The sequence below is a fragment of the Rutilus rutilus genome, assembly GCF_951802725.1.
Source record: "Rutilus rutilus genome assembly, chromosome: 16".
In the NCBI taxonomy this organism is placed as follows: Eukaryota; Metazoa; Chordata; class Actinopteri; order Cypriniformes; family Leuciscidae; genus Rutilus; species Rutilus rutilus.
In genome coordinates this window covers 8,567,532-8,582,187 of record NC_140224.1, presented here as the reverse complement: position 1 = coordinate 8,582,187, position 14,656 = coordinate 8,567,532, and the positions used below count along the sequence as shown (strand labels likewise).

The 14,656-nt window shown below is 38.9% G+C and overlaps 1 protein-coding gene and 1 long non-coding RNA gene across 3 annotated transcripts; one reads left to right on the top strand and one right to left on the bottom strand.

The window, feature by feature from the left end:
* Positions 1-3,436, top strand: LOC311306082. Its single transcript, XR_014630133.1, has 3 exons — positions 1-1,260; positions 1,359-1,430; positions 2,996-3,436. It is a non-coding gene; the product is annotated as an uncharacterized lncRNA (long non-coding RNA).
* On the bottom strand, positions 3,396-10,492 carry LOC311306080 (eukaryotic elongation factor 2 kinase-like). 2 transcript variants are annotated; one of them, XM_084434265.1, is made up of 4 exons: positions 10,074-10,334; positions 6,829-6,978; positions 6,608-6,740; positions 3,396-4,582 (listed from the first exon to the last, which is right to left on the bottom strand). In XM_084434265.1, exons 1-4 carry the CDS (start codon positions 10,173-10,175, stop codon positions 4,317-4,319), a joined length of 651 nt encoding a protein of 216 aa, XP_084290391.1. In that variant the 5' UTR covers positions 10,176-10,334; the 3' UTR covers positions 3,396-4,316. The 2 variants fall into 2 exon arrangements, with proteins under 2 accessions (XP_084290391.1, XP_084290392.1); XM_084434266.1 differs by lacking the exon at positions 6,829-6,978 and having other exon boundaries at positions 10,074-10,492.
* Positions 10,493-14,656: the final 4,164 nt, after the last annotated feature.

Here is a 14,656-nt window from a genome sequence, read left to right as displayed (position 1 = left end):
CGCAACAGAACCGTCATGGTGGAAAAAGTGTATCTGAGCATGTGACTGTCTGTCCGAGTTTTGTCGAGAGCGGGAGGCTGCACGAAATTTGATGTTGGCAGCCGCCTTGTAATTTCTATGCAGGAAAAACCCTGGGTTTAGCAGGGGAAAAACACTGGGTTTAGCAGGGGAAAAACCCTGGGTTTAGCATGGTTTTCTGGGGGTTTTTTGTGCAGTGAACTGTTACTCATTAGTTTTAGTGCTTATGGGACTGGGGAGGAGCAAACTGCAACACTGCAGTTTGGGGTGGGTGAAGGAAAGATTACAATTGATTTTTACTGAGAAACAGAATTTTTTCAAGTGTGTTGGGGTTTAGACGATTCCTCTTCTTGGACAAAACCTCTCCAGCCTTGGAAAAGAGGATGCAGGGGAACTGTTACGTGCTCAGAGGATATGGTGTTCTGTTGTTGTTTTTATTTTACTTTCACTTTCTCCGCTATCACCTCTTAGGGCGGTGCTGTTGGCTGACAATCATCATCATCACACCTGAATGGCTGAATGGTCACACCCTGTTATAAAAGTGACGCAGACCAGAAGCGGGGGAGAGAGAAGGAGGGAGTTGATTTGTTTTGTTTTGCCACGCTGGGTTGCTGGCGTGTTTTGTTTTTGTTTTCTGATTCTTTGTTTAATCTTTTAAATTTTTTGAAATTAATAGTTTGTTTTCTCTCAGTGGTTTGTTGTTTTTAAAGCAAGTAAAAACTTTAAAGGTGCCATGTGTAAAAATTGAGGTAAAAATATCCAAAAAATGAGCTACACGCATCAAAAGAATGAGAAGAAATAAGGGCGATGATGTCATTAAAAAAATGACAAGTTATAGTGCTGCAGAGATATCAACCTGAATTAGCATTAGCATTACTAGCCACGGCCCGACAGGTGTCGTAATACCAGTTTCGGCCATGGGAGGCGGTATGCGGGCAACATAACCACCACCAGCCCAACTGCAATACATGAATAACTCGCACGGCTTGTGGGCGTACTTGAACCTGATGTCAATCGTGTGGAAAATACAGCCCACTACTACATTTCAGTTCAGGGAAGAGAGCGGAAGAATGGCTGCAGCCCTTGGCAAGAGACCCTTACCACCACCACACCCACCCGCTGCAGGGATAAAACGCGCTCGGAATCGCAAATAAAATCTGATAAAAAAAGGAACAGAACCAGAGTAAACATTGGCACTGCTTTCCATCGCTGGAGACAACTAATGGACATGAAAGAAATGAGGTTCGACGCAACATTTCTATAGACTGTTTATTATAACAACCTATATTATGTTTATTAAATGGCTTTCCTGAGGTAAATCTGACATAATTGTTTTCCAGCTATGTTATTGACCTCTTCACGCTGATAAAAAACACTGATTGGTCGATATTATGTATGAGGAATACATTTCGGTAAGTTGTAGCCTATTGTATCTTTCAACAGTGTTCGTGTTTTTTACTATTAGCTACTAGAGATGATCGGTTCACGTGCGCTAGGGATCTGTCACGTAACATTTACAAGCGCCAAAACGGTATTTATTGTTTGAATTGCGTAATAAAATTGACAGAATCTGAGAGCTGAGATTTTTTTTATATCATAACTAACCGGCTCTGTCTAGTCTGTTGGTCTCCGTGTCCTCTTTGCTTTGCGATTTTTCTGTGCGCAAGAAAATTGATGTGTGGCGTGAGAGCGTGTGAAAAGTGTCAATTGCGTGTGTCTCACGGTGAATGCGTGATAGTTGGCAGCTCTGGTTACGTTGGTGGTAGCTTGGTCAACATTAGCGAATGCTCTCTGTCAAATTAATGTAATTCAAACTAACGATAAAAATGTAATATGAACAAAACGAATATGAACATATTCACTGGTAAAGGTGAAGGGGAGTAGCTTGAAGATGTCATGTCTAGAGCAGAGGTCCCCAACCCCCGGGCCGCGGACCGGTACCGGTCCGTGGGACATTTGGTACCGGGCCTCACAGAAAGAATAGGCTATATAACTTAACGTATTTTCCGGACTATAAATCGTTCCGGAGTATATGTCGCATCAGTAAAAAAATGCGTCATGAAGAAGAAAAAACATAATATAGCCTAAGTCGCACTGGACTATAAGTCGCATTAATTTAGAAATGTAGCCTATTTCACAAAAATATATATATATATAAAAAAAAGAATAATAATAATTGTTCGGATGGGACTGTTCACCCTTACGGACGTGCAGCGCTCTCAAAGCGGCACAAAAAGACTGCTTTAAAACTTTCACAGAGACCTCAGAGTCAGACAGAAAGCAAAAAGCCTGTCTTTAAATTGTATTTCGTTTTGTATTAATTGTATCTTAATTTTAATCAATGTTTCATCACCCAATTGCCAGGATTTAATAAGAAGTAGGCCTAAATATAATAGAAAATATTTAATCAGGACACGGAGGCGCGGGCGCGTGAACTGGAGCTGATCTCATAAATTAACCGAAATTCAGCGTATAAGGTAGCCTACTTGCCTCACAGACCTGAGACATAGAAAGCTTGAAATGTCTAATTTTAAACAGAACAATTCAAAACAAAAGAAAACTGACTGTTCTCTGCTTATAATTCGTATATGTGCATTTCTCTCGGGCGCGTTCAGGCATACTGCGAAGATCGAGTCAGCATTGTCAACTTCATCTTTGCACAGAAAACACTTGTTTAAACAATTAAAATGTCTCCTGCTATATTTTACATATTCATAATCATTCATTTTGGTTCTTAAAATCGGTTCTTTGTGACAGCTTTTAGGTGCTTTATTGGCAGCGCCACCTTACATCGCATCAGCACCGTAAACATGGAGATTTTTTTCTTTTGGGGGGCTTTTTGTTTGTGTTCAGACTTTCTCAGTTGTCTTTAGACGCGATATTACGAGTACCCTGCTAATAAAATTGCAAGTAAGCCTACACATTGGATTCACGTTTATCCTATATTTAATTGTTTTTTATATATTTTTTATAATAGGTTTCAACGGAGAAAAGTAAAGTCAATTAGAAGCACTCACTTCCTGATGGCTGACCGTACTGCGCAGACTCAAACTGAGCTTGATGACGTAGATGTGACGTGAGCAACCCATCTGTCTTCTAGTAGCTGTGCCAAGAGAAATCTGAATCATTCCCTTCCGAAACTTGCAGAGACGGAGAGTGTGAGTAGGAGGTGTCCATGAGCTATAGGAGCAGGAGCAACTTTTGCTAAGTATTCTGATTAATTACTTTGTCATTTGGCCTCCAAGACCCCCCGATTACCCGCGAGCTTCTCCTCCTGTCCATACGGTAATTTCTCTACTGTGCGACAGAGAGTTGCGTGGTTATGACAAAAACTGCATCTACGTAAGATACAAAGTAGTGGAGTAGTTATACATTTTCGTGTTTCTTTAGAAATAAATAATGGACAAATGGAGTCTTTAAACGCCTCAGATGTAAAGTTATTCGCTGTCAAAGTGACGCCAAAATGAACGGGAGTCAATGCAATGCTAACAGCAGGTGATGGTCCGCTAATCAATGGCGGCGCCCGGGGAAGCTTCAATATTTTATGAAACCCTGCCCCCCTGGTAGTGACCAGGGAAGCATGTCACGTGACTTCCATTTTTTGATAGGGTGCTACTATTGTATGTTTCGCATTTTCTCAAGTAGAATAGTTTAGGTAGTTGTACACTGAAGGTTTATTTTTTATTTTTTTTATCTTTTATTTTTGAATTAGCTTATTGGGAAGGTAGTTGGGTCATATATAGCAATTCCGTGACCGTGGAGAGGGAAGGTTCGTTTCTCACTGGATTTGTCATCTATAAAGGTTAAAGAAAAAAATTTGTCGGGGTGCCCCTCACAAAAATGTGGGGAAAATCTTTGAGAGCCCTATATCCAAAAAGGCTGCCGTCAGCCAAGCTGGAAATGAACTTTTTCAAAATATCTTCCTTTGTGTTCAGCAGAAGAAAGAAATTCATACAGTTTTGAAACAACTTGAGGGTGAGTAAATGATGACAGAATTTTCATTTTGAAGTGAACTATTCCTTTAATGTCCCAAGCCTGGTCCTCTCTCGCCTTCCATTGTCATCACTCCTCCTTTTATCCTTATGGAGCTCCTTTGTGGGACTCGAGGCTTCAAATTTAATAAAAGCTGTTTTCATTTGTGATGTTTACCATGACGAACAAAACAAGTAAGAATCATAATCTTTCGTTGGTCAGAGCTTATTTTCTGCAAAAATCCAAATGCCAATGGTAAAATCCGATTGGGTTTTTGTTGAGGGAACCAGGCGGATGCCACTTCCAGGATGGCCTACTGGCCGTCATCACTGCAGCATATAAATACAGCACCGTCTATTGGGCGGTTCCATCAACTGGTCCAAACTTCTCACACTAGCCCCAGGCAATCCTACTGATGAGCCCATGTTACGTATATAGAGCTTACATAAGGATCTTGTACAAACCAGCAATTTGTTGGTGAAGTCCAGTTGTGCAATTTCAGCAGGGGACAGGTCAAAGCGAGTGAGGCTCATACTCCTACAGATCTTATTACACAGGTGAGAGTGGAAGAAAAGAGCCATGCCACGCACACCTGAAACACACACACACACACACACACACACACACACACACACAACATACATAAGACAACCATTACTAGTGATGCACAAAAACAAATTTTTCCCGAAAGCCAAAATATTTCAAATGCACAGATTAAAAGGCAACTGAAATAGACTGCGCCATTGACTTTAGACCAGGTTTCAGTTGGTCAATGGCGCAGTCTATTTCAGTTGCCTTTTAATCTGTGCATTTGAAATATTTTGGCTTTCAGGAAAAATTTGTGCCTCAAAATAGCAACGTGCCAACAATGCACCTGAACACACCTCGTTTTATTCGCAATATTTGTTTTGTTATTTAAAGAGCGCGTTAGTAATATGCGCCTACAGGCGGGTCAACAACGCCTTGTACTGTAGATGGTCTGCTCAGATCCGTTTCCTCGCTAGTGAAGTGTTCAGTTTTTCCGCTTGCAAATTCCGCCATGTAAATAGCGAATCCGCCATGGGGCGAGCACAACTGGCTTTTAAAGGGAATGGGAGATGAGATTCTGATTGGTTTATTGCACATTACGCCCAAAACACACCCATTACTCATTAAGAGAATAGAGACAACCCTTTTTGACCATGCGCCGAGCGCACCGACCATTTTTCCCGTCGTTGAACTAGCAAAAGTGAATTCGGACTTATGCCGTGCGCTTTAGACCATGAGCTTCGATCGTTAAAATAGGGCCCCAAAAGTTACAAAGCTTGATGGTAGGTGCACTCATAGGCGTAATTTGCGGGTGGGATGGGTGGGACATGTCCCCACCACTATTTTCTAAGGTCGATATTGTCCCCACCACTTTTGAAACATCTCGCGGCACGAATGTAGCCTACCAATACAAATAAACAAAACATCTCCAGTTAACTAGCGCATTCATTTCGTTCTTTTTTTAAATAAGAGGCGATCTAGCGCTGAAATGTGTTGTTTTTTTTAAATCAGCTGATCAAAGTGCTCGTTGCCGCTGCGATCAGTGGCGCGGATACTGTGTTTAGTTTGTGGCTCGCGCACAGTCTTCACTCGGACGAGCTTCAATCCGTTGTGGAGAGACTCTCTATTCGATCCGGTGAAATTACAAAACAAAATGCACACAAACGTGTTCCTGCATGATATACAACCACTGAAAAACATAATCAGTTTTGATGAAAAAAACAAACAAAAAAACGATATGAGTGTGGATTAGAACTCAGAACCTCGGTCACGCTTGTCAAAAGTTCTACCACTGGACCACTTAAATACACGCTTAAAACTAGTTGGAGCAACATATAATAGCCCTCATTGAATGACCACTTAAACCCAATCAATGTAGTATTTAAATCGATTGCTGGACATCGTAATGTTATTGTACATCTGTTTTATGATTTAGCATTGTTAAACGCCCCAGCCCCAGCCCCAACCCCAACCCCAACCCCAACCTCCAACCTCCCACCTCCCAACCCCCAACCCACTTTTTAAAACAAAGTTACGCCACTGGGTGCACTACAAATAATGTTTTGTGTTTTAAAAACAGCATAGACTAAAACATCTCGGTTCATCATAATGAAGATCGATTAAAAACAAAAAATGTAGGCTATATTGTCCACACAGCTGACATAATTATCTGTTGTAGTTTATCCACATCGTGTGCATGAAAAAGACACTTACACAGTCAAAAAAAAAAAAACGCATCATCGGAGTTGTACTAATTAAACATCACTGTTTCAGTCAATGTTTCATCCATAACTGAAATTTATACAGTTAGCATTTTGTTGTAGTTTATCCACATCGTGTGCATGAAAAAGACACTTACACAGTCAGAAAAAAACGCATCATTGGAGTTGTACTAATTAAACATCACTGTTTCAGTCAATGTTTCATCCATAACTGAAATTTAATTTATGCCAAATATATTCAGTTGCCAAAATTTCAGTGCATTACTAAAATGTTCCTCATGCTTAAAGTACTTGTGCTTAAGACAAATCAAATTTATAACAAGTCTTCAAGTTTATAAGGAGAAAAAATGCAGGATATTGATAAATACCCAGGTTGCCATCTCCAAAGTCAGTCCCCTTCTCAGTGTGGATCTGAGGATCTGTATAAAGGTCCCCAACACCCTGAATGTCCACCACTATCAGCTGGTGTCCAGAGCGCTCAAATGTGAAATGACTAAATTCCTAAAGCCACAAAAACATCATTGCCAATAAATAATCAGACATCATTTCACTGGGACAACAGATTTAGATTTGATACATCCTTGACAACCTGGGGTGTAAGGCGTATGTTATCGTCCCTCACGAAACCAGAGTTGGAGTTGTACTTTGTGTACTTCCCCTCAATGTAGTGTTCCAGGTGAAACAAAGGGCTCCCAGGGCGACTAGTCATTTCCACAACACACATCTGCATGATGTCAACCTAATAATGATGGGATATCGGCGGTGTCTTCATTAGGGCGATCGGGCGACACACCACCAAAGTGTGAAAGGGACTTTTTCAATCACAATCTCATTCAACCACAGAGTTACGCTAGCAGTCACTTACTGTTATTCTGCCTCTGGATATAGTCCAATCAGCGCAAAGTCACGTTCTGTGGAGTACCGCCTCTTTTTGGGCGATTTCACTATGGCCGAAAATCGCCAAGAGTGTTTCCATAGACTTACATTCAAAGATTTTTTTTTTTTCAAACTGCAGGCACAGCAATGCATTCTCTATGGGGCTGTTTACACCTGGCCACTTCATCCGTTTTCTCAGATCGGATAGCTATCCGATCATGAAAAGACCAGGGGCCTCATTTATAAAACTGTGCGTAGGAACCTTACTAAAAGTGTACGTGCGCCCGAAAGGCAAAAAAAATATTCAGACTTATAAAACTGTGCGTACGCCAGAACCTGCGCAGAATTCAATTTATAAATCCCAGTCAGCGGAAGATTGTGCGTACATGCGTCTCCACCCGAAATAAACATATATGGAGCTTACAACGCCTAGTTTTACTATGCAGATCCTCATCTACATATCATTTGCATATGATTATTCATCCACGTGATAACTTAAACGTTATCACGTGGATGAATAATCATATGCAAATGATATAAACGGTACAAGAAACATTACATTAATACAAATCAAGTAGTTGTCTATCCTTGCCTTGTTTTTGAATAGCCTACATAAATCAAATAGTGTAAAATACATTTCAGAGAAAGTTTTTCTCAATCTTTTCCACTTGCCGAATTGTATTTTTAATTGATTTATATTTTTAATGGAAACAGATAGGCCTTGGGCATTATTTGCACGAAACTATTTTCTCAGACAATCTGGTATTATCATGATAAGCAATTATCTCTGTGGTTAAACATTAAAGCACGCCACAGGAAAAGTGTTCAAAAACAATCGCATCCACAACAAATATTTCTAATGATTGAATTTAAAAAAATGTTGTTACTTCAATAATGATTTCATGTTTAAGTCCATTAATTTGAATGGCATATTTAATATATTTATATCAGAAGTATTTTATTTATTTAAACTGTTATTTGCGTCAGTTTCACTAAACGGCTCAACACGCTCGCTGCCGCGGACATTTAAGAAGGAATGGATATTTGCTTCAAGTGACAGGCTTGGTGATTGAAATTGTATTTGTATAATCTTTCTGTATATGTTTAATTTTCTTTAGATTTTCTGTATAAAAGTGACCAAAAATACATTTACTCCAGCTCACCATCGGTGTCGCCAAAGTGCTCCATCTCCAAAACGTTCGTACGCATTGGTCAGAGTTTGCGTGCAGGTGCGCAAATTTTCCCGTCAAGTTTTTCTTTATAAATCCCACCTTTTGCGCAGGAACTGGCGTACGCATGTTTTCAGCCCAGTTTTGTGCGTACGCAAGCTTTATAAATGAGGCCCCTGGGCCGCATTCCAGACGAAACTGTTACTGAACAAGTGTAAATGCATCTGGTTGTTGAAACCACATATGTAAATTGTACTCCTCCCAAAAATGCTAAAAAATAAACGTGTGAGAGCGTTTTATAGGCTATTATGTAATGTTATAGCCAGATATGACGACGCTACTGGAACACGCGCGTCACCGCAGATGAGAAGCTATTCATCAAGCCAACGTGCAAACTGTCACAAATCAAAGTGAAAGTAAGTCGCAGACGCTTAACACACAATCATCATCATTAAAAGTAAAAGAAACGAAATGATCTTACCAGGGCTGTTGCTGCTCTCTCTTATTGCGGTCTTTGATTTTGAAATTTGAGATGATCATCAAAAAAATGCAGCTCATATCTGTTGCTTTCGGTGACGTGCACTCCATTAAATCTGCATATAGCGCGGGAACTGAAGATCGGATTTAAATCCGTTTCGCAAAAACACATTTATGTGACCAGGTGTAAATGGGATCGTTTGATAAATCAGATAGCTATCCGATCTGAGAAAACGAATGAAGTGGCCAGGTGTAAACAGCCCCTATGGGTTCCGGGAGGGCTCGCACTAACTTGCTTCCGTCATCATACGTAAACTTCACTTGTGCAGCAATTGGTGGAAACAAATATACCGCTAATAATATTTAGCCATAAGCTGAAGTGACATCCAATAATTTCCTCAGTGCATAACTTACATTTCAAGGACATATTCTCCATCTGTAAATGTTAGAAAGTCAATATTTCCAGTTTGCTGTCATGAGTGGGCGAGCTTTCTGCAAGCTAAACTTCCGTGAACGAGCGCCGCCGCGTGCATGCGCGCCGAACAGACGGAGCGCAATAGAATAGGAGCGCAATTATTCTGACTAAAATATACATTAGCACTAAATTTATATATATTCTAAAAATATTTAGCTAAAATATTTGTTCTTGAATATTTGTTGTTGTTGGTGAACATAAATGTGCTAGAGAATTTCAAACCTACATGTGTATTTTTATGATAGCCTATTAGCTTTTTTTTGTTGTTTGTTTTGTTTTTTTTAAGTTTAGTAAATTTAAATACTTCTTTAAAAAGCATTATTTTGTTTTTAGATTGTAATGTTGCAATGTTAGAATGTAATGTGATTTGACCCCTTTTTTGGATAGACTGCAGATAGACTGCAAGGTTACACTATGTTTGTTTTTATAACCTTCAATATGAACATTGTTTGTAGGACAGTATTGATCAGGATATTAAATATATATAAAAAAAATACAGCTTTTTTTTTTATTCAAATAGAAAAATAATAATTAAATACTCAGATTATACTACCATACATCGCCATTTAGCCCAAAAATTCTGATTTATTTGGCAATTGGCTATTTTCCAACCCTACCGGCTGAAGTTTTAGCTAAACTTTAGGCTAATGATAGCTACATTATTATCACTGTTAAATTGTTATTTAACAATTAGCCTACATTCAGTCCTGGATTAATAATTCAGCTTGTTCCGCCCCCCCATAATTGTTCAAACCAGTTTTGAATGGTAAAACCTAGTTTACATTCAAACTGTGACAGCTGTTTTATGAACATTAACAACATTCACCAGAGAAGTACCTGTTTGGGAGGCCTGTGGCGATTGAACTCCTCGCCCCATAAGTTAGCCTCCATTTGTAACTTCACATCCTCAAAGTAAACCTCTCTGTCCACAGTCTCCATGTAGCGCTTAGCCACGTAGTTTGAGGCTGATTTCCATTTGCTGCTGTGGGAAAAGTTTGTTAACTTCTTCCTGTGAACGATAGAGAATAGAAAGCTACAGGTCAACAAAAATCCATTTTAAAACAAGAGATGAGAGTATCAAATTTAGGGCTGCCCTGACTAAAGAATTTCCTAGTCGACTATTAGTCGTTCATTTAAGCCATTAGTCGATTAGTTGGGGGAGAAATACTAAACCATAATAATGAGCATTTAAAATATTAAATTAACCCCTGCTTTCACAGACAAGGTTTAAGCCAGGGGTGCCCAACCCTGCTCCTGCCGATCAACTGTCCTGCACAGTTTATCTCCAACCCTAATTGCAACCAATGCACCTGAAGCAAACAATTAACGTCTTCAGGATCGCTTGAAAATTAAAGGCAGGTGTGTTTGATTAGGGTTGGAGATGAACTGTGCAGGACAGTCGATCGGCAGGAGCAGGGTTGGGCACCCCTGGTTTAAGCCTATATGGTCCAAGACTAAAATGCATGTTTGAGCTGTTTTAAAAGTTTAAAGAGTAAAAAGAGTTGGTTATGAAGGTTTGATTTATGAACATTATTTTATATAAAATGTGTATTTTATGAAACATGTTGTACTAGAAAACTGCTAGAAAATCAAAGCCATAAATCTAAAACAGTTGTGTTCCAAATTTAAGGTTATTATCTCAAAGAATGAGCTTTCAGTAAGATTTTGTGTGGGCGCAGTTCCACATTTTCCTCATTATATGCCAGCAAAACTCACTGGGACACACAGTGGTTGGATTTGGGATTTGCAGTAGAGTTTTTCTCTCTCAAACAGTGTTTCCCCAACCATTGTTTTGGGGGGCTGGGTAACCCTAACCCTAACCTCCCCAATCCTTGGGGAAACACAGCTCAAATATTACAGGCACATACATGCACACATTTGTTTTATTACACACATACAAACCACACTCTGACATCCATACCAACACACCCACACAATTATCGCTGCATTATTTATTCAACTGGCTCTATTATATGCAGAAGCAGAAAACAGGAATAAAGCGAGTATTTGCTTTATAGGCTAAACCTGAAAAAAAGGCACCATCGGTAAAAAAAAAAAAATAGTAGAAGTTTGCCAACAGAAACAAAGTGTCACGATACCACACACGGGAAACAGGGAGATCCAATAGCAGTAAGTATTTATTAAAGGGAAATCCAAAATCAGTAGTCAAATCCAGGGGCCTGTTTCAATAAGGAGGTTCAACCAACTCTGAGTTAAAACTTCAACTCTGAGTTGACTTACCCTGAGATGGGAAACTCTGAGTTTTTGGTTTCAGAACAGCTGAAATGAGTTAGTTCAATCAACTCTGAGTTGACCTACTCTGAGGGTGCTTCTCAATTCTTATTTGTGCATCCTCGTTTCCTCTCCTCGCTTCCTTTCCTCGCGTCTCAGCTCCGCCCCCTGTAGGATGCGAGGGAAGGCTGCAAGGAAAAGACGCGAGGACGGAGGGATCGAATGAAAGTTTTTTTTATCATTGGAATCCTTGATCACTCGAGCGTCACTTCATCGCATTATCAGCAGCGCTCAGAGGATCTGCCCTCATGTTGTTGAAATTTGTTTATTTAAGAAATTCATAATAAATAATAATAAAGAAAGATACCCTGTTTAAATATGTGAGGTGTGTGGTTTATATAAACTGCAAAAGTAAAGTATAAATCAAAATTATTGTGACCGATGTGAAGGGGGAGGAGAATTTATACGTGCGTCACGTTTTAGTCGATAAAACTCTTCCGCATAGGATACACCTGTGTATCCTCGCTCATGACTCCTCTGGAAGCCTCCTAACTCCTCGATCCTCGACTCCTCGCGGTGCAATTAGAGAATTGAGATGTCCTTCAAGATAGCTGTGCTCGATCGGTTTCCGGGTCATAGGATGGAGGACGGAGGAGAGAGGAGACGAGGAGGGATATTGAGAAGCACCCCTGGCATATTACGGCTCTACCCTAGCCTGTCAAGAGTCAAAACGAGAGCGGAAGCTCTTTTGTGCCTCCGCTCTCGTTTTCCGCTCGAGTTTAATGCACAGTTGCACACTATTATTCCTCTTGCGACTAAGCGATTAAGCAAGGAGTAGCCTAGGCTTTAGTTAAATTAGGACATTTATGTAGCTTTTATTAACATGCCTTAAAACATTACTGGTGTGTATCTTGAGACAAGACAATGGCACTGACATATTTTAAGATATATCAGTGCAAGTTGGTTCCAGTTAAAACAGCTCAATAACGCATTTTATTCTGGGACTAGCTTAAACTTTTATCTGTGGCTGTGAAAATTATGTTCACTGAAATTGTCCAATATTGTATTACAGTAAGTGCACTATTTTCCTGTTAATTTAGATATCAAAATAAATCACTTAGGGCAGTGGTTCCCAATTCCAGTCCTCGTGACCCACTGCTCTGCACATTTTGTATGTCTCTCTTATCTGACACACTGGGTGCTTCTCAATTCTTATTTGTGCATCCTCGTTTCCTCTCCTCGCTTCCTTTCCTCGCGTCTCAGCTCCGCCCCCTGTAGGATGCGAGGAAAGGCTGCAAGGAAAAGACGCGAGGACGGAGGGATCGAATGAAAGCTTTTTTTATACATTGGAATCCTTGATGACTCGAGCGTCACTTCATCGCGTCATCAGCAGCGCTCAGAGGATCTGCCCTCATGTTGTTGAAATTTGTTTATTTAAGAAATTCATAATAAATAATAATAAAGAAAGATACCCTGTTGAAATATGTGAGATGTGTGGTTTATATAAACTGCAAAAGTAAAGTATAAATCAAAATTATTGTGACCGATGTGAAGGGGGAGGAGAATTTATACGTGCGTCACGTTTTAGTCGATAAAACTCTTCCGCATAGGATACACCTGTGTACCCTCGCTCATGACTCCTCAGGAAGCCTCCTCACTCCTCGATCCTCGACTCCTCGCGGTGCAATTAGAGAATTGAGATGTCCTTCAAGATGGCTGTGCTCGATCGGTTTCCGGGTCATAGGATGGAGGACGGAGGAGAGAGGAGACGAGGAGGGATATTGAGAAGCACCCCTGGACTATGGAGTCCTGAACTAAAATAAACCAGATTAATTTAAAACCAACTGTGCTAATCTGAATTAGCATGATAGAGGTTGCCTATAAAACATGGAATGAACCAAGAAAAGCTTAAAATTGCATGGAACTGAGAAGCAAATCCAAGGAAACAATGGAATCAGAAAAAGACTGCAATCAAAAAAAAAATTACTAAACAAGAGAAAATTATTTTAAGCAAGCTAAATAAACTATATCCAGCTATGGAATAAAAGAAAAGAAATGCTGGAAGTCTGTTTGTAATATATATACACACACACACACACACACACACACACACACATATATCTATCTATATATATATATATCTATCTATCTATATATATATATATATATATATATATATATATATATATATATATATATACACAAAAGTTTGGGGTCAGTAAGATTTTTTATGTTTTTAAAAGAAGTATCTTTTGCTCACCAAGGCTGCATTTATTTGATTCAAAATGCAAACAAAAACAGTATTTTTTGAAATATTATTCCAATTTAAAACAGCTGTTTTCTATGTGAATACACAGTAAAGTGTCATTTATTCCTGTGATCAAAGCTGAATTTTCAGCATCATTACTCCAGTCTTCAGTGTCACATGATCCTTCAGAAATCAGTCTAATATGATGATTTGATGCTCAAGAAACATTTATGATTATTATCAATGTTGAAAACAGTTATTTACATTTTTATTTCATGATGCTATGATGAATAGAAAGTTTAAAAGAACTTTTAACTAAAAAAAGAACTTTTACAGTAAGGAATAGAAATGTGGATAAATTCAGATATATAAAATAAGTTACATTATTTCAAAATAATAGGCCTATATAGAAAAAAACAAACATCATTAGCCTATTGATTATTCCTGTAGCTCAACCAATACAGCATGGCCAAACATGCTGTTCATAACATTTATTAACATAAATGTTAATGTTGTTGAAATTTGCAATATTATACTAAGCATGTAATGATAAGTGGTTTCATGGAACTAACGAGGGTAACAGGCCCTTTTAATTTTATCTTAGGATAATAGTTTCTAACTTCTTTTGCCTCACAAATGTGTCAGTAATAACAATACATTTTCATTGAAATACAATACATAAGTAATTATCACATAAAATAATTAATATTTTTAAATATTTAAATTATGACCAAGAACTGTATCTGAAATCGAAATGAATGCTGATAAAATCTAGAATAATGGGCAATAAATAAATCCTACAACTGTCTACATAAGAAATGACATTGTTGCACACATTATGCTGGCATTATTGTAAAACTCCAGACTGAGTGATCAGAATCTTATACCACCCTGAAGGAATGTATTTTATCTTTGTGGTGAGCATTGAAGAGCTAGAGTT